This window comes from Cebus imitator, unplaced genomic scaffold, assembly GCF_001604975.1.
Source record: "Cebus imitator isolate Cc_AM_T3 unplaced genomic scaffold, Cebus_imitator-1.0 Scaffold37, whole genome shotgun sequence".
In the NCBI taxonomy this organism is placed as follows: domain Eukaryota; kingdom Metazoa; phylum Chordata; class Mammalia; order Primates; family Cebidae; genus Cebus; species Cebus imitator.
Window position 1 is genome coordinate 9,207,585 of NW_016107352.1, and position 20,942 is coordinate 9,228,526.

The following is a 20,942-nucleotide window of genomic DNA, read 5'->3' on the forward strand; positions in this document are numbered from 1 at the left end:
TAACATAAAGTTTATCCTATACTGTAATAAGTCAGAACATATATGCAACTATTGATTTATTGAAAGTTATATATGGTATTTCTAATGGGACATAAGTTCCTGCCAGATAAGCTCTGCATTTTTAATATGTTAGTTTAATTCAAATAACTGAATTCTCATTATGAGTTATTCACTCAAATAACTCCTAATCCCCACTCCCAAAGTGCTGGGATTATAGGCGTGAGCCTCTGCACCCGGCCCAGATATATCTTTCTTATAACATAATGTCACCCCTTTGTGATCCCTTTAGTAGTTAACTACCTTTTACAGTTAAGAATACTTTATATGACAAGTTGCTAGTCAAGAGAATTAGGCTCTATGCAATGGTACTACTATCCTAATTATACTTTTAATTGAGTAGTCAACATTAAATTAAATGTCTACAGCATGCTAACCCAGTGACAGCAGGAGACAACTCAACTTGCCTTGGAGGCTCGTTCAATTATTTGATGTGAGCCAAGTAACTAACATAACTGTAATATACTTCGGGAAAAGGGATAAGGAAATCACCTGAATAAGGATAGTCAGAAAAAAACTAAACAGGAATTGAATTAAAAATATGCATGATACTGAATCAGAGGTGCGCACACACACACACACACATTTAAGGAGTTGAAGGAATCCTAGAGAATAAAGGCAGAACAAACAGCTTTCATTCAAGGCCACAGGACCAGAAGTAGAATAGAAAAAGAGCAAATTACTGTACAGCTGAAATAAAATGCAATCGTACCAATACAAAGAGAAGAGAGAGTAGCAAAAATTCTAAAAACAGTAACCAGAACTCTAAGATGGGAGAAAGTTATTGACTTAGACCAATCAATTTTTGTTTATCTATTTATATCATTTGAAACCAAAACAATTTAAACCAGATTTCAAAATCTATACATAGCAAAATCAGTAGATAAGAATAGGTAAAAAAAAAAAAAAAAAAAAAAAAAAAAAAAAAAAAAAAAAAAAAAAAAAAAAAAAAAAAAAAAAATAGGGTGAGAAAAAAGATAAAGCTAAATAAAGCTAAAGATATGTTAATAAACAACAGGCATGCCACACAGTCCTATTTAGGTTCTTAACAGAAGTAAACATGCAAATGCTGTCTGTTACAAGATTTCCAGAGGCCATAGGAAAAACAATCCAGCTGTTCACCAAAAGCAGTGAGGTTGAAACTTCAGGGAAATTTATCATATGTTTTCAATCAAGAGAAAAGACTGACAGAGTTGATGACACTTTCAATGCTATTTCTACAATCAATCTGATAGACAATTCTTACTGATATTTCTATAAATTCTTTCAGTTCAATCCAAATCATAACTGCATAAATATTTCTGAAAAAGCAGTTATGCAAATATCCAGATAAGCCACTCCCAGATGTTCTGGTTTATCCAAGAGCAACATTTAAAATACCCAGAGAACATCATGTCTTTCAGATAATCCTCAATGAAAATTATTTTCACAACATGTAAATCACACACGAGGTAGGTTTTCATAATGTAGTCATTATGCACCCAGGTAGTTTGTCAATTAATTTCTGTATAGAAAATGAAGCTAATTAGTTACATGTTTCCTGAATGAGGCTACTCATGATCCAATACCCTCTACTTACCTTATTTTCGGCTGGTTGCTGTTTTCTTCTCTGAAGGGAATAATTCCATTATATACAATGTGCAAGAAAATTATTCTTAGGTATAGCTCCCTGGCTTGTTGTTTAGAGCAGATTTGTTTATAGGGTAATTCTGAAAATGCTGTTAACTTGCAGAGGTTATAAGTATGCCTTTTTCTATTAACTGACTAAAATAAGTGTCTGAATTTAAAATCCCAATACTCCAGCCTCTAAGCAAATTTTTTTTTCTATTATAGGGAAGCAGCACTGTCTACTCATAGAGAAGAAGCAGTATCTTTTCATGAAGAATCTCTCCTGCTCCAGACTTTGAAAGGAAAATCAAAATAACTTAAGTAGTACATGGCCTAAACATGGGCACAATAGAAACAACACCGAGAAACTCGCACAAGCTCAGAAGCCTTACATCTGGGGGTGGCTAATCCTGGGTTGTGCCTGTATGTAATCTAGAAGTTATTAAATAGTACAGGATGTCTTAGGTACTCATGATCTTGACAGGCCTGTGTAGTTAACAGAAATTAAAACGTTACCTCAAATCAGCAGCTTTCCCCGTCTTGTTAATACACATAACCTCTCTGGTCTGATATCCAATCTGGATGTCCCAATATTTATTCTCTTGTCTGTTCTGTCTGTTTCTGTTTCTCTTTTTCTTAATAAGTTCGCGGGCTTCTGGATCCTTTGCTCCTTTGCTGCGGTCCTTTTCCCGTTCTTTATTCTTCCCACGTCTCCTTGCTTGTCTTACTTGTCGGGAGTGGGGCATTGAGCAGGTGCTCCAGGGCCCCACATGCAGGCTGTACATGAGCTCTTCGGCCTCGCAGGGGCTGGACTGGCACACCTGGAACTCCGTCAAGTTTGGGCAGCCAGAGCCTCCGAACTGCGGGGGCGCCACCACGTGACGCGTCCGGTGCTGGAGCCCGCTGCCGCAGGTCTTCGAGCATTCGGACCAGGCCGAAAACTCAGACACAATGCAATCTTGCTGGCAAGGAATGAGGCAAGCCTGCTCCAGGAGAGGCTTGGGTTCAAAGTACTCACAGATGATATCCTCCGCAGGAATATCTTTGTCTTTCTGGATGCACTCTATCTCCCGCACCTGAATACCTTCTTCCCCCTTAATGCATTCAAGAGGTTTCTCTAGGCTTTTTGAAATCACAGGCTGACACTGATTCCAGGGTCCCAGCCTCCAGTCATACAATTCCTTGTGCCAGTCGCAAACTTTGAAACAATTCTGCTGGTTATTGGGTCTCTCAGCCTGCTTACAGTTAGTATGTAGCGTCGTCCATCCCTCCACATGAGCGCACCACACAGCCCTCGTTTGGATGCCTCCTGGACCACATTCATCTCCCATGCATCGGCCCCATGGACCTGCAAAAATTGCAACACAAAAATTAGCAGTGCTACTAGAAGAAAACTACCCGTTACTTCACATTCCAGAAAGACCTTTCAAGACCTAGCACATTAACTTCCCTGAGGTCTTATAAAGTAGGTCTCTGTACACGACTGTTGGAAAGTGATGATCTGCACTAAGAATTTCTGCAAAAGGGGAGCTGTGTCACAGAGTCTATATAAGGTAACTGCTGGGACAATTTCTCTTTGGGTCCTTTTGGGATTACTAAAAGTTTGGTTTAGTTCATTTCCTTTATTTTAGGTAGTTAGAAATCCTTGCTGATAAAGGACATCAGAAATTAGTCACAGGGAAAACTCATTACTCCTGCCTCACAAGCATCAAATCGATTTCAGTAACGGGCAAAGAAAATGGCCCCATGTGAAGAACTTCTTGCAGGCATTTCCCTTCCTGGACAATTAACTATTTTGCGAAACTTGCTCTGATCTACATCATTTTTTATTTTCATAGACTATGACTGTAAGGATCTAATAGTTGTATATTATGCGTGCTAGTAGACCTTAAAGTGTTCACTTTCTGGCTACCAAAGCTAGGAAGCAAAAATCTTCATTTAGGTGCGTAAATGTGCCTTTAAATTTACCAAATTTATTTTTTTCCTATTTCCCCAGTGAAATGTAGAGCTGGGTAAGGGAATTTAAATTTAACTAAAATATTTTTGCAATTTTCTAATCATTGAGTGGTTACTTGGGGTCTTATTTATTTACTCATTTCTTAAACATGAAGTATTTGGTGTTATAGAGCTGTTTTATGGAATACTTATATCAGTGGCTTTAATATGAAATCTGTTTTTTTTTCTGTGAAATCCTTCTTAGAATAGATTTAAATCTTATATTTGCACATATTATTTTTTTCTAAGGTAGATGCTATGATTTTCAGTGCTTTGACAGGCCCCAATTTATGAAATTGAGAATTGTATTATTTTGGAATCATAAAGAAACTTAAAAATCATATGATTACATGATTTTCAAAAAGTATTCCACAAATTTGAGAACTTCTTTGATGTGCCTTAGAGCCATTTTCTATCTGTTGCGTGGGAAGCTGAGGATCAACACGTGGGGTGAGCTCTAGTGCCCCTCACACCTTTACACTGGTGCGTGCCATCCTCCCTCATTGCTGCTTTTGTAAGAAAAACTCTATTTGTAGTATTCAGTTTTATTCACGTGGGGATTATGCATAAGATTATGTCTGCAAGAGATTTCTACTGTGGAAAAGTGTAACCCACTAAAGTAGGTCAATGGATTCATTCTATGGATGAGAAAACAGGAAACAAGAAGGAAAAGTAATTTGCCAAGTTTAAATATTTAATGAATAACAAAGCCATTCTGTATTTTAGATTACAGTTCCAACTTTTAGTCATATGATTTATCTTGGATATTAGAGTTGTAGCCTCAGCTTCTTCTGTACAAAACAACTCTTAGTATACAAATAAAAAAAAAATAAAGAATGTGCGTATTATAGTTAATCTAAACGTTTAATTTTGTTTAATATGAAAGATGTTTAAAATTCGTTGAGAGTTTCCTTGCAAATGTCATTATGGAGTTGTAAATAGAATAGAGACTTGCTGTAAATATTGTTCTAACTAATCATTATTGCATGAAAGTAAATATTAGATACTTGGCATACCCATATCATTCCTTTATGAAGTTTGTATACAAAGAATTATAAGGATGTAAAATACTCATGCTTATAAGGGACGTAACATACTTACAAGGGATACAAAATACTCAAGGATATTGGGGAACAGTCTCCTTGAAGTGTAAATACTGAAACTTTATGGGCTTAGAAAGCCAGTGGGTTTGTTGCATCTGTCAAAATGCAATCCACCTAATAATACTTTAATCTTATTTTTAATTTGTTGAAAAATATATGTTCACAAATCTGGTAATTCTTTCTTAAAGACTTTCTAAATACTCAGAACCTAGGACACTTCTTAATAAGAGAACCTAGTAATATGCATAAAATTTTAGAATTAATTCCACACATCCTTAGCATTTATTCCCCATCCTCACTGTGCTTGAACAAAACATTGGTCCTTATTTTCCATCTGAAGACAGCATATAAAAACATATTTATATCAGACTCTCAAATTAGGAGTAAACTATCTGCTATTAAGTCTGAATTTGAAAATATAAGCGTCTTGTACTAGCTCAGACTCTAAATCCCAGATGTAATTTAGTTGAACTTCCTGATATATTATTGTTTTCTAATTTTTGAAATTAATTATGAAGTTAGACTGATTAATCAGATTGTGGTTACAAGAAAAAAATTAGTCTTTTATCTTCAAAGTGTAAATAAATGATTTTTTATAATGGACTTATGAGTTATCACTTAAAAAACATAATTGTACATTTTTGGGAAGGCTTCATTATTACCAATAGATATGATTTACAAATTAATGTAAATTAATGTTTTATTACAGAAATCTGAGTATATAAAATGTGAACTGACCTCAAGTCTGTATGTAATTGCTAAGAAAAACAAACATGCTCAAAATAACTTTTTTTCCTAAAACAACTGTGAAACAGAACTATGCTACACTAGTCAACTCTTAAGTCTGAAAATTACCCTTGACAAGATAAGGACTGGTGAAGATATTAAACTTTTACAAACCAAAATTTAGTAAAAAAATCTGGCTTACTTCTAAGTTCATTCTAAAGTAAAAGTAGAAGATGGTTGCTTTGAAAATGATTCATAGTTTACTTACATCAAATTATGGAGAGCTCCCTTTTTACACACTTCCAGAGCACCGTGTGTGTTTCTCACATAATGTTTAAATGTTAGTCACACTTTAAGGTAGTATAATTAGTAATGTTTATCAAATATTTAATATCTGTTTATCGCATTAGACTGACTCTATATATGGCCCCTTGAGGACAGGCCGTTGCCTACCCTCTGCAACAAATGTAGACAGAACACGTAGAACAAGTTCAATAATATTTTTGAATGAATGAATAAAATCAGAAACCAAATCAAGAAAATAATTCCAATTAATTTATGATTCAACAGATGCCATTTGAAAAATTAATTGTGGATAAAGACAAAATGTGCTTTTCCTTTAAGCCTTTCCAATATATTATTATCTAGAGATTTTTGATTTTTATCTAATTATTGAAAACACAAGCAGATACTAGTGACATAACTTAAAAATACAGATCTATATTTAATTACAGTCAGAACCACAGTGTAATCTTGAGAACCTCTAATTTTTCCATTACCCATTGTAGTAATAGCTAAATATACACAATGTTTTTCCGAAATTATCATTGTCTTAGAGGCAGATTTCAGATGATCATGGGTGTCAACTACAGTATTTCTTACTAGACTATTCTCTTGCCTTCAGAGCTAGCTAAAAGCACATATTTCTGCAATGATTTTCAGCTACACCTAAAAATATAGTATTTTATTTCTACTCAAGATGTATAAATGCCTTAAGAAATAAAACAGCTCATATAAAAGTTTAATAATACTGGCATCTTACTTATAACATCATTAATCAAATGTTCTTTTCCCACTTTATAAAAAATAAAAATGCACTCCCTAAAGGGGTCAGGGAGTATATTTTCATTCTTTTGTTTTGAGAAACTAAATTTTCTCAGCCAAGAACATTTCTAATCACTTAGTTCTCTATTGATTTTTCACAGTGCTGATTCCACTGCAGAGGCTGGTTAGTCAATGAAAATAGTTTTTTGATCAATTAATATAAAAATTACCGTTTGATATATAGAAATATTGACAAGTGTTATCGCAAATTCAAATTCAGAATTCATCATAAGATAGTTCTTACTTAGATGTTCCTTACTGAATACCAGGAATATCACATGCATATGTGTGTATTTATCTTTTACATATGCTTAATTAGCTAGTTATATTTGTGAAAGGTTTGCACTTTTGCTAATTTAATGGAATAACCAGTTACATTCCATAGTTTAAACATGTCACTTAATTTCCATGACTTCCTTTTGGATAAATTGCCTCAATAATTTTGTTCAGAAAGGAGAGAAATTAGTTTACAGATCTTAATATCCAAGGCATTATATTTGTAATGTCAATGCCAGCAGGAATAAATGATTGAATTCAATAATACTATTATATATAGATAAGGCATAATAATTGCTAAAGTTTGCTTAGATAACTCAGAAAAGCATATGTTATAAATATATTTAAATTCCCATTTTAATAGTATTATCACAGATTTTTATTAACCAGCTACTCACAGATAACACTGTGGAATTTATTTTATTCCAATTATATTTACACAGAACCAGCAGATAACATATCCTGAGAAAACTTCATGGAGATGTATAAAAATACCTACTGAGGCTAAAGGAAAACAATAAAATGCATGAAGGCACCAGCAAAAGCAGAGGAAATATAATCATGATTGAACCTAAAAAAAACACGTCATCCACCTTGTAGGCTTTAGCTGCTCTTATCTTTTCATTGCACCTTGGGTATCACATGTGTGTCCAATTAACCAACCTCTTGAAAGATCAGATTTTCCCCACAGTACACACAATGAAGGGCTGTCTACTTCTGCCCTCCAAGCAGTCTTGACACAAGTACACACTGAAAAGGGACCAAATTGAATAGAAATGGACCAATCTAAAACTCCTCTTGACAACTGAGAATTGTTAACCCAATTAGCTACCATGTTTCAAGGGGTGCAAATGTTTTAAAGTACAATTTGAAAACCCAATACATAAACTCTATCAAGAAAAACATGAAATCCTCTACCAATTAAAATATGACAGTGTGCAGCAAATGTCTCTGCATAAATGTTAAAATTCAGCTCTGCATCTTACATTACTAAGAGTGGGAGGCAGTGGTAGTAGAAGATCTGGGGGAGTAGTGTTTGGTTTTTGAAAAGAGCAGTAAGAATTATCATTGGTTCAAAACTTGCTTCTTTTATTGTTCTTGTTCACGATCATTTAGAAGGAATTTGGAATCTAATTGAGCAAAATAAAGGATAGGCAGCTTTCTATTTGAGGCTTTGGATAATACCCCATATGAATGGAAATGTATTCCTGCATATAGATTTGCTGGATGGTGTTTACTCAGTATCACACAAAGCTCTTCTACAATGTGGGTCAATAAATATGTGTAGAACACTTAGCTTGACAGATTTTATGTAAATCCAGAGGGAAACACTGGATGTCTTACTTCACTAAAAGGAAATTAAAGCAACTGTTTTATATGCCCCAAACTTGTGTGTAATTGATAGACTCACAATACAAATATTTTCACTTGGAATCAATGTAAAATTATGCAAAATTGTGGTAAAAACTTTAAATGAATGCTACTTGGCTCACTTTTTCTTAGGTTAGTGCTTTAAATATAATTCTGCACTAACTTCACCAAACTGTTGATAAAATAATGAATTTATTTTTATTCCTGTTAAAGAGGGTTTTATAACGTGACTATTCTCTTGATGTCATTCAAAACTGTCTCTTTATTTCAGTCTACAAAAGACAGCCTTCTAAATTTAAAATTACTCTCTCCCCGCCATATTCAACACTGACTTCTCTAAGACTGCTTTTTATATGTCAAGGGCATGAGAACAATAAAAGGTTGAGTCTATAAAAGGCCACATTATTGACAGGTGGCCAGCAACTGTTCCAAAGCGCCTTATAAAAGAGAAACACCATAAAAGGAGCATGAGAAATTATGCAAACGACTTTTTGTTCTTGTTTGCTATAAAACTCTCAAATGAGCCAGTTTCTTGTTTGACTAAATATGCATCCTTCAGATGAGATAGTGTGTTTTCCCCTCCTGGATTTGGTTACAGAACAGCATGTCCCACTTTACTAAGATCAAGGAGTACACAAACAGCTTAGTAATATACTAAATTCTGCCTCTTGAATGCTACACATCCTATTTTAAAATTTGCAATTGAAAAAACTAAAACAAAATTTCTATTTGCTTTTACCCAACAAAATCACTGTAAAAAGATGATAAATTACTGTTAAATAATAGGAAAGAAAAGTTCCTGATAAACTTCATAAAGATAACTAGTCTTAGCCATCATATTTTGCAGTAATCCTATTTTAAAACATACAATAAAAAAACTAAAACAAAATTTCTATTTGCTTTTACCCAACCAAATCACTGTAAAAAGATTAGAAATTACTGTTAAATAATAGGAAAGAAAAGTTCCTGATAAATTCCATAAACCAAAGATAACTAATCTTAGTCATCATATTTTGCTGTCATCTTCTGAGCAATTAGAATACAAATTTATTTAAAAATAAATGTAGAATTGTGCTATCAATTAGCTGTTTTATAATTTGCCATTTAACTCACAATATGCTATAAAAATAATTCAGTTTCAATAGATACAACACACACACGCACATACACACACACAGATTGAACCTTCTAGACAGTTGTATAATCTCCTTTGCTCTTCATATTTTCATATTTAGATCTATATTATGTTTGTGTAGTTCTGTATCAATTTACCATGACTTTTTTTCTAACTGATGTTCTATCAGTGGACATGTAGGTCTTTCCTGATTATTTCCAATATTATAAAGAATGCTATAATTAAACTCCATTGTTGTACATCAGTCAGATAATTTGGTGAAAGGCTTTTGCACACTTTCAAGCTTTTGATATATGTAGTATTACAAAAGGGCCCACCAAAATATGCCAGGTTGCCCTTCCAACAGCAATTCCTGAAGACATTTCTCTCAACCTCTAATATTTACAGATCGCTGTTCCTCCAAGTGCGAGCTCCTATTGGGGAAATCCTACGTGCTTATTTTCTTGGAGAGTCCATTACTTGACTAAAAAAATAGTCTTAATTTCTTTACCTTAATTCTTTTGTATATGGTGGTTTCCAGAAAGATGTCAAAGCTGAAGAATTCATAATATCCTTACCTGTTTTTCAGCATCAGAACATCTTTTCGCCTAGTATGTATTCATTTGCTCATTTTAAATGATTTTTTGCCATAGATAGAAGCAAACATGTGGTCTTAAATGTTTGTCTTAAAATAGTCCCATAGACTGGTGATCTGAATGCCTAGCATACTGTCCCATTCAAAATTATACTAATTGAGTTGATTTAATTATATATATGTGCTCTGCCTCGTAGAACCCTTTGTATGGATTTCTGAATATACAAAAATACATTTTGAATATTTTTTATCTAAATTAGATTTAAATTTCTTTCAGAGGAAAAACAAGAGGAGAGCTTGTAGCTTCTTTGACTTGAGTTTTAATTTAATCTTAAAACATAACTCTCAAATGACAAATCAGTTTGGCGGATAAGGAGAGATCACTGTGGCTGTCAAGCTGAGCTTTCATCTTCAAAAATTAATTAAACTTTAATAAGAAATTATATAAGAATGTCAAATTACACATACAAAATTAGAACAGACTGTTTAAATCTGATGAGAAAATGAGTGAGGACTCAGTGACTAGGGTAGCTGATTTTACAATGCTAAACACAAGAATCTATTTTTAGGATCTATTATGTTAAATATTCCTTTAAAATTACTTAACCTCTTTGCATTCTGGTTTCCTCATTTTAGAAATGAAATATGAACCATGTCATTAGCTCCCATCATTTCCTAACTCTACCTGAACCATAAGCTAAGTACCAATATTATGAGAAATGTTTGTGATACAGTTGTGAAGTGCCTTTCTGTCACACAAAAAGATTCACATTTTCAAGTGACAGTATATTAAAGTCTGCATGTATCAGTGACAATTTCCTTAGGTTACACTCCATTAAAGTGAAAACCTGAGTCAAAGCATTTGACAATTTTAAGGTTTTAAAATACCTGTTGCCCAATTGAGTTTTCAAAGAACCTTGTAGAAACCTATATTCTATCACTACACCCTGCTCAGCATTGGTTTTTATATTTTATTTTGTTAATTTGATGAATATGCCCAAATCCACTGTTGTTTTAGTTAAATCTTCATTACATATGACTTTTAACATAACAATTTCCTCTCCTATAAATTATTTGTTTAATTGGTTTCTATATTTCCAGCATTCTCAAGGATGTGTTTTTCTCAATATATTTATTTGAACTGTTAACATTTTCTCTGACCATTAAAGCGTATTTCCTGTCAGTGTTTTGTGTTATTTTGAGTATACTATTTTCTGTTTTTCAGATGCAGAGCCTTACTAACACAATAGTATATTACTTTCATTGATTTTTAAGCTGAAATATATTTTTAAATACGGAGATTTATAAATACACACATACATTAAAAGTTTAATCTTCTTTATAGATTTATTTTATTTAAATATGTTAAAGCCATCAGAAGTTTATTTCAAGTTTGTTAGAAGGCAGACTTCTATTTTATTTTCTACAGAGTTAGGCAATTTTATCAGGAATGCACATGCCTATGGTTTACAGGTGCCTTTCAGACAGCCTCAGAACATCTCAATAAGAGGTGTGTTAAATACCACATCCCCAGATTACATTGCTATATTTTATTTTATTGCTATATTTTATTTCTTATTTATATAGAAGTGTATTTTCACATATATTATCTGATTTGATCTTTGCATCAAGTAGTAGATATGAAAAATAAACAAGATCAATTTTGTTATTCTGTCCAGTCTGTAAATCTGTCCAATCTCCGTAAATCTGAAGAAAATATAAAACCATCACATCCTCAAATAGTTCTGTGGTTTCATTGGATGCATTTAAACACCCTGCAAATAGCAGTTATATAAACCGTATTTGAGCAATCCAGTTAGAGAGTTTATGGTGCTATCGGGAAAAGTTCCCAACTTTTGAATAAAGTCTCATGCAAATAAGGCGATGCAAAAACAATTTCTTAGAGAAAATTCTTCTTCAAGTTAGCAGATTGCTAAGTCAAGGTTTTCCTTTCAAGCTCATAAACTCAAAAAAATCTGAGATTGTTAGAGTCTTGATTTCAAAATAACAAAATGTGATACTGTCTTAATACATATGACAATTTTTAAAAGACCTATTTGAACAGTTGCACTGTCAATCTACAAAACAAAACAAACTTCCTACTTACCCCACTTCCCAAATAATTACAACAACCAAAAAGCATAAAGCGAACTTGAGAGTTATACAGCATTTCACTATATATGTTATTGGCAGCAGATTATTTATGAAATAAGGATAGAAATTGTTGATCGTAATAAACGTATCTCAGTGGACATGACAAGTCTTCATAGGCTGCTTTAGAGAATGGATTGAAGGCATCAACTAGCAAATCTAGTAAATGCCTCTTCGTGAGTGTTTAAAATAGGTTGTCTTAAAATTGGTGTCAAAGCATAGCACCAAGAACCACATAACATTTCCCTCAAAAATATGAAATGTACAAAACTTTCTACCCATATCAAACTACAGATGTTCCATTACAATTGTCCAAAAGTGAGCTGTCTTTGGAGAATACATATTTAGCAGTCTGACCTGATGCTAAGCTATTGGAGGCAAAGGAGTCCTAATACAATTCTCACTCTATCTCAGGGGGGTTTGATAAAAATAGTAAGTGAAATCTTAATCAATTTTAAATCATACCGTCTTGTCCTGGATTACCCCAAAAGTTCTACTTTGTTTTTGTCTAGTTTATTTTAGAAGTAATTCTATGGAGCAGGGCTAAGGCACAAAAGCGTAAGTGAAAGAGATCAAGGGAAAGCCAGTGCAAGGGTATGTAATAAAATTGTTCACTGCTATAGGTGCCTGGTTTTGACTTCGTGGGACCTTCTGAGGACACTTACAAAATGCATCTCAGATCTGCCAGACCACAGAATAGAATGACTGAACATTCCTTCTTTGACTCCTGTTCCCCACTGCATAAAATTGCTTGAAGGAGCACATAGGCAGTTCCCGATATAGTTTGTCTTTTGCACCACTCAGATCCACTCATTCTACCATTAAGTCCAATGAATCACAGACTGTCTCTCTCAATACTATGGCCAGTCCAATGTCTGCAAGTATAGGTTTTCCCCTATAGAACTACATCCTCCAGTTCAGCGGAGTTTAAGATTGTGTGTATAGACAGCACAAATTCCTGAAGTGATTCATGGGAAACAACAGAAAGCGGGCCAATCCTATTTTGCCTGAGAGTTTTATTTTGCCAAGAGTTTTATGTCTTGGCTTTTATGGCACAGCACCATATTTTGCTTACTGGCTTAGCTCATCGTGGAAAATGTTTCTCCAATCATGCAATTTGTTATTTTTTAACTTCAGCCTTTATTGGGCAATATTACTATTAAAATTAGAACAACTGCTTTTGGGTAATGAGGTATGTAGAAAGTCCAGTGGATTTCACTGTCATTGCTGCTTGTCATGTCCCTTTGTTATAAGAGATATTCTTTTGAATGAAGCAATATTATACATACTTAGAATATAAGACCAAGAGACTGGATATCTGCAAGTTCTCTAATTATGGTGTGGTAAAGCCACTGTAGCCATAGAAGACAAATGCAGATACAGAGTAAGCATCAATTTTGATAAGAATGAACTGTTGTTCCATTCGTGGTAGGAAGTTTGTGATATAACCAATTGGCTGGTTGCTTCTTACAGATGGGTTCTTAGCAATTGAAGTAGTTTGACCAGCCTTGGTGAGAAGAAGCCTATACGAACTGCTGTGTCCATACATAGCACCCATCCCTGATACAATGGCCAGTCTGAAGCAAAATGTTGGCTGACATCCACAGGTAAAAATTTCTTGCCTACCTAGATACTCAACTCTGCAGATGTTCCCTGATGGGCATTAACAAAGTCCACAAAGATCTTCCCTTTGGATCTACTGTCATTTAACACTCATATGCAATTTCTCCAGACTTCCGTATTTCTAATCAGCTAGATAAGCCATTTGCCATTGCTTTGAAGTCCACGTAACTTTGTATTTTAGGCTACTCGTCCCTTGGTAAAGAGTAAAACACTAAATGTAAACTCACAGCTCTGTCCTGTAGGAGGATGCCTCTCCACCATGATCCTGTAGAGCCATAACATGTGGGCTGTTGTGTTGCAGCTGTCCATTTACAAGTAGTGTCAAAATATTGTGTGAAGCCTATCAAGCCTGAAGTTTTTATTCTTTTTTTTTTTTAAGCTGGTCTTAAGAAATCCCTTATGAACCATGAGTTGAGGAAAGGTCCTCCATGTAAAAGAAGTAGGTGTCATGGGAATCTGTACAACATGTTTATGGAATTTACTTTTTTTTTTTTGGATCTGTGTGGGCCTGATCCCCAATGCTCTCTTTCTGTTGCGCAATGGATTTTAGCTATGTCTTACCAAAAATTTTATTTGGTGGGCTTCATAATGTCTAGCTTAAAATAGACAACTCCAGCTAAAAAGTTAGCGGGTGTCCAGCATACAATATCTACTAGGACCTGATAGCTTGTCAGGATCTATTTTGTGGCGTGTATTTGTGTGTGTGTGTGTGTGTGTGTATTATGCTTTTATTTTCTTCCCGTGGATGTGAGTAATTCTCTTTTGCTAAAAGCATAGCCTTACTCCCATATCCTAAGTGTCTGTGCTGCCAATTTTCTATTAGGGGTAGGCAGAGATTCCTCATAGCCATTTATCTATCTGAAATATATCTCATGACATCAAACATTCTGGACCACTGTGATCTCAGTGCTTGAGTTGCTTAAACTAATAAATAGACTGTGGCAGTATTCCCCGGTGCCATGTCTGATGCTGTCAGAATGCAGAGAGGCTGTGGTAGGTAGCCAGCCTCCAAGATGGTCTCAATCGTCCCTGCTTTCTGGTATTCATGCCTTTTTATAGTGCTCTCTGATATTGCATAGAGATGACCTATGTAACCACTGAAATATTGCAAAAATACTTGTTATAACTTACAAGCCTGGATTATGAAAGATACGTGGCTTCTGACATGCCCTCTCTTGGTTCATTCACTCTGGGGGAAGCCATCTATGATGTCATGGAAATACTCAAGCAGTGTTTTGAAAAGGAACTGAGACCTCCTGCTAGCAACCGTGTGAGTGACCCACGATCTTTTTGGAAGCAGATGCCTTGGCACCAGTTGAATCTTAAAAGCACTGCAGGACTGGCCAATATTTTGATCATAAAATCATGATTAACCCTGAGTCAGAACCATCTGGGTAACCTGTTCCTGAATTTTTAATGCAAAGCAACTATGGGATAATGAATATTTGCTGGTTATAAGCTGCTAAATACTGAGGTAATATTTTATGCAGCAGTACATAACTAACAAAGATTATAGTACCTGGAAGAGATATGCTGCCATACCCAAAAATCTAAAACATGGGAATGGCATATTGAAACTGGGCAGTGGGCAGCAGCTGGCAGGACAACGAGCAGTGTATTAGTAAAAGCCAAAGGTATTTTGAGAGGCAGCTTGAAGCAGCCTGACGGCCCTAAACGTGGCTGCCAGTAAAGACTTAAAATTAAGTGAGGAAGATGTTACTGGAAACTGGAAGAATGGGGACTGTTGTTACATAATGGCAGGAACTTTAACAATACTGTCACCTATAATAATGTGGAAGTAGAAATTATATCTAACTGGGTGATCTAGCTAAGATTTCCATGCAAAGTGTTAAGGATGCCACCTTATTAAATATCTCTAATACTTGCCATTTTCTAGTCACCAAATCCAACTGGTATGATGTTATTCATATAGTGGACCAGTGTTCTGAGGAATGTCAAGGCAATCAAGATCTCTGACAACTATAATTTGACAAAGGGCAGACGTGTTAATTTGGCCCTGGCCTGAGGGAGTAAATGTGTACTGCTGTAAAAATATTCTCTGTTAAAAGCAAACAGCTTCTGATGCTTCTTACTAATGAGAACTGAGAAAAAAACCCCGTTATTTGCTAGATTAGTATCTGCATATCAAGTGTCAAAGGCCGTGTTGATTTCTTCTAGTTTAAATACAACTCATTCATAACAGCTGCAATTGGGGCCAACATATGGTTAAGTTTATAGTAGCTTGATGTCATCTTCCATGACTCATCCAGTTTTGTTCCACTTTTATCAGGGAAAATATAAGCAGATCCTTTGGCAGAAGTTGAATCTTAAAGGGACTGCATAACTGGCCAATGTTTTGACCATACAATCATGACAGACCCTGGGTCAGAACGATCTGACTGTTCAGTTGAACAGGAATATAATGTGATGACCTCTCCTGCATCTTCTGAATTTTTGATGCAACAGTAATTTCTGAAATTTGTCCAAATATGTTATGCTAGAGCACAAGACAATGTGCTTCACTTCCCATCTATAATGCATCCCAAGCTGCTAGAGTCTTAGTAACTCTGCACAGGAAGCTACTCTATTTCTACCCAGTGGATGAGAAAGCAAAACATTTATCCACTTGCTTTTATTACTCATTGACCAATGATGAGCCCAGGATCATTAACATTAATTCCCTCACAATTTCAAGTTGTGCATGAGTGAGTGCTGAGTGGGTTTCTGCAGGTGTCTTGCACTACCATGCAGAGACACTCTGGAAAAGTAGGTTGCTCGGCCTGTGGTAAGTTGCAGTTTGCACCTGTGTGAATCTGATGAAGCTTGTGCAAAACTGGAGGGCACAAGAGTGAGCAGAGGAGGAGGTGAAGCCAAGAGGATGTAAACTAGCGCAGAGGTAGCATCACACAAGGAACTTGAGGTAGAGGTATTTGTTTTGGTTTGTTTTTTTTCTAAAAATGCTTTCTTCTGAAAAGCATTTGTTTTTCTATGAACTGATAAATGTTAGGAAGAAAGCTGCTAAAGGTTAAAGATGTCTGCATTTTTATCACATTTATTTACTTGTTCAAAAGACTGTGAGGGCCTACTGTGTGCTACGTGCTGTGATAAGCAAGCAAAACTGACATGTATTAAGATAAGAAAGCGCTACAAAAAGTGGAAACAATCCATATGTCTAATAATAAAAAAGTGTGATATACATATAATGGAATATTTTTTAGCCTTAAAACAAAATTCTGATGCTACAACATGGATGAGCATGGAAACACTATGCTAAGTGATATAAGGAAGGCACAAAAGGACAAATACTGTAGAATCCCACTTACATCAAATACCTAGAATGGTCAGAGTCATAGAGACAGAATGGTGGTTATGAGAAGAATAGGTGAAGAAGGATATGGGAAATTATTGGTTGATGGGTGCAGAGTTCCAGTTTCAGATAACAAAAGCATTCTAGAAATGGACAGTGATGATGGTTACACAACAATGTGAATGCTTTAAGTGCCACTGAATTGTTCACTCAAAAATTATCAGAATGGCAAATTTTATGTTTTCTCTACCACTCTATCTGGCACTACAATGAACTTTAGCCTACCCTTTTTCAGTCGTATCTATAATATTCTGAAACTTAATGAATACTTCTAAATATAGCAGCATTACCTCAAGGTTCTAAGGAGTTAATGCCAAGTTCAAAGCCTTGGGGAACTTTTAAACTCCTTAGACCTAAAGGTAATTTATTTGAGACCATCAAACAAAAAGTGAAGGGCCAATTATAGATCTGATAGCTTTTCCTTGTCTTATTAAACACTGAAAGAAGGAAATCATAGCTCAGAAATGCCCATTATCATCTTAGTTTTAGTGCCTAGTATATTAAATTGATAGTTGATACTAGAAATAATATATTCTAAGTTCATCTTCTGATATCATTATATTGTCAACTGTATACCTAAAGAACTGCAATATAGTTTTATCCAATAAATAATAAATTGTGGAAATGATCTTCTCAGAATGGAACATAAAGTGAAGTTAATCGTTTGACTTATAGAATGATTTTATTACACATCTAGAAGTACATTTTATTCCTTAATTCTTTAGGACACTTTTGCCCATATGCTGGTTAACAAATGTCTGCATGGCTGTTACTTTTCCTTTTTTGATCAAAATTATTTACAGATACATATTAAATTTTAGTATTCCCCTGCATATAATAAACCACTCCAGCAAATCTTTATCCTGAAGTTGTATATCATTTAATCAGGCTAAATAAAAAAAAGAGAGAAAAAAATGTCAATTGTTTCCTTCTGGCACCAGAGAAGGACTGGCATTACTACAAATATTAATGAAAAGAATAAATTTGGTTTTAGAAAAGACTACTGTGATGATACAGTTGATCTAAAATGTATGACTTATTTACAAGACACTGTAGATACTTTAAGCCTGCCTTAATGCAATGGCATTGATTATGCATTGCTATATATATTTTTAATTTCCTTATAATTTCTGTCCTACTAAGGACAAGAAAGGATTAGAAAAGTAATTCAGGCACCTGAAACTAAATTTCTAACTTGTGAATTGGTATGTAAATATTTATAAATATACTTCTACATATTCATCCTTTAATGTACCAAAATTAGTTCATTTATTATAACAAATATACCATATTAATGTAAATTTTTTATAAAGTTGAAATTATAAATATGCTTTTAAAATCAAAGTGGTTTTTGCTTCCAAAATGCATCATCTGAGGGTGAGGTAAATGCCATGTGTCTGAAGAAACTGAATATATGGCTTAGGGTAATAATTGGCATCATTAGTGACTTGGAAATGTTTATTAGAACTTTGATTATTCCTGTAATTGGCAAATGTCAAGTGAATTTTGTTAGGTTAAACATGAACTCCAAACCATAGGATTCTAGGAAAAATAATCAGTAGATGATCAGTTAACAATCTAAATGGAAATGTTTAATTTCCAAAAAAAAAAGTGAATTGAGGAATATCTTAATTTTTTTAGTGACAGCTTCCCAACTTATTTACTACAAGCAAGAGATTTACATGGCATTTATTGTATATGTATTCTACAGAAGACACTGTATTGAGTTTCTACAAATTTCTCACCATCTACATCTTTCAACAACCCTGTCTTACAGGTTCTAACTATCATTATTTTAATAGTTATTTTACTGATTATTTTATAGTTACGATATTTTTGTTTCGTTATTTTATTCTTTATTATTTTGCTGATTCAAAATCTGAGAATTTAAGAGGCTCTGCTTATTGTGAACACATAAATAGGCCCAATGTTACACAACTCTTTAGTAGTAGAGGGAGATTTACTAGCTCACATTGTTTGACTTCAGGGCTGTGTCCCCAAGCCAATTTGCTCGAAATCGTTTCCTCTTCTAAAGCTTCCAAGCTCAGAGAGGAACACTGAGATCCACTCCCAGATATGTGTGTGTGTATATGTGTGTGTGTAGAGCCTTGTTATGTTGCCCAGGCTGTAGTGTAGTGAGCATTCACAGGTGCAATCATCGCACACTACAGCTTGGATGTCTTAGGCTCAAGCAATCCTCCTGCCCCAGTCTCCTTAGTAGCCGGAACTATAGGCATGTGTCATCACACCTAGCTTCAGTTATGTTTTTGAGTAGGGCAGCCCCCAGTCAGTTTTCCACACACGATGAGAAAAGTAACCTCTTCAACAAGCACAATAGCAGGATCAGCTAAAGTCTGGTTTATATTAGTCTTTTGCCAAGAAAACCCATCATAGTCACGTGCTCTAAAGTAAGTATCAAAAATTCTTAATGCATTTACTTTACTGTTTGCTTCTCAGAATGTTAATATAAAAATACAATGAGATTGAATTTTTTCTGCTTTCACTTGAATTAATAGCCTATGGATTATTATTGTATAAAAATATTCACTAATATATAATATTATAGTTAGATTGTCTTCTGTGTTCATGCTAAATCACTGAATATTGAGGAGAGCTCAATAGTCCAAGGTATTCTGTGTAGGGATTCAAGGTTGAGAGATATTTTCTCTAAAAGAAAAATCTCTGAAAATTAATAATCTGAATTCTAGGGTTGCAGATTGTATAAAGAATTTCTGGGACCTTGATAATTAAATATAATCTATAAGCATGCAAGTTTCTTAAGAAATAGATTCTTTGATCAGTGTTTTTCACACAATAATTTTAGCTTAGAAACTATGGCAAATATTTTCCAAAGTCGTAAATTAAGTTCAAAATACAAGGCCATAACTGGATGTGATCAATGTTGAGTATTACTAATTCCAATGAAAAGATGTGGTCTCTTTTTATAAAATCAGATAATCCATTTTAACTTCAAAGGAATGTCACCCAATAAAGCAGTGTTGAAGATGCATATAACTGTGTTAGTTGTTCTATAATAACTGTGGACATTACATTTTTTTTTAATTGTACTTTAGGTTCTGGGGTACATGTGCAGATCATGCAGGATTGTTGCATAGGTACATACATGGCAATGTGGTTTGCTGCCTCCATCCCCCTGTCACCTACATCTGGCATTTCTCCCCATTTCTCCCTCCTTAACCTAATTAGAAAAATCTCCTTTTAGCCTGAAGCAATATATTTTATTCAAAATTAGGGAGTCAGTAATTAACATCCATCTTTTTATTTTTGTTTCTACACACACATGCTACACTACACAATATAAATATGTGTAGTATGTGTAGTTTGTGTATGGATATACATTTCTCATTAGATATTAAATTTGTATGTATAGGAACTATGTGTAGGCTGACAAATTCCACAAGTATTAAATAGCTATAATTTAAAAATTATATTAATATTGGTTTATGTGGTCAATCTATATTTTAAGACACATCATTAGTCTCTTTGAAGACACATGCAGATGCATAAATCTATCTTTTGCTTCATTAAAAAATTACAGTAAGGATGCATTTAAATTATAAAATATATCAACAGAAATTTAACTCAGGCATTAATACACATGGTTTACTAAGTAGTTGGTTCCAAGAATATAATAGAGAATTAACTAAGGCAGGTGTTTAGGTAAGGAATATGAAAGCTGACAGTTGCATATTCATGGAGATTGTAAAATTTAAACCTGAAAGACATCTTGATGATGAATAGTTGAACATTTCACAGCCAAGATCTTCTGACCAGCAGAAGTTAAATACAGGTAATATGGTCATTATCTAAGCCAGGGTCAGAACCCTGGTG

At 34.3% G+C, this 20,942-nt stretch overlaps 1 protein-coding gene across 1 annotated transcript in view; it reads right to left on the reverse strand.

The window, feature by feature from the left end:
- Positions 1 to 20,942, reverse strand: part of THSD7A (thrombospondin type 1 domain containing 7A) — a 493,191-nt gene that overhangs the window by 287,489 nt on the left and 184,760 nt on the right. The window contains exon 2 of the mRNA XM_017525230.2: positions 2,182 to 3,013. Coding sequence (XP_017380719.1) covers positions 2,182 to 3,013 — 832 coding nt within the window. The remainder of the gene's footprint in view (positions 1 to 2,181; positions 3,014 to 20,942) is intronic.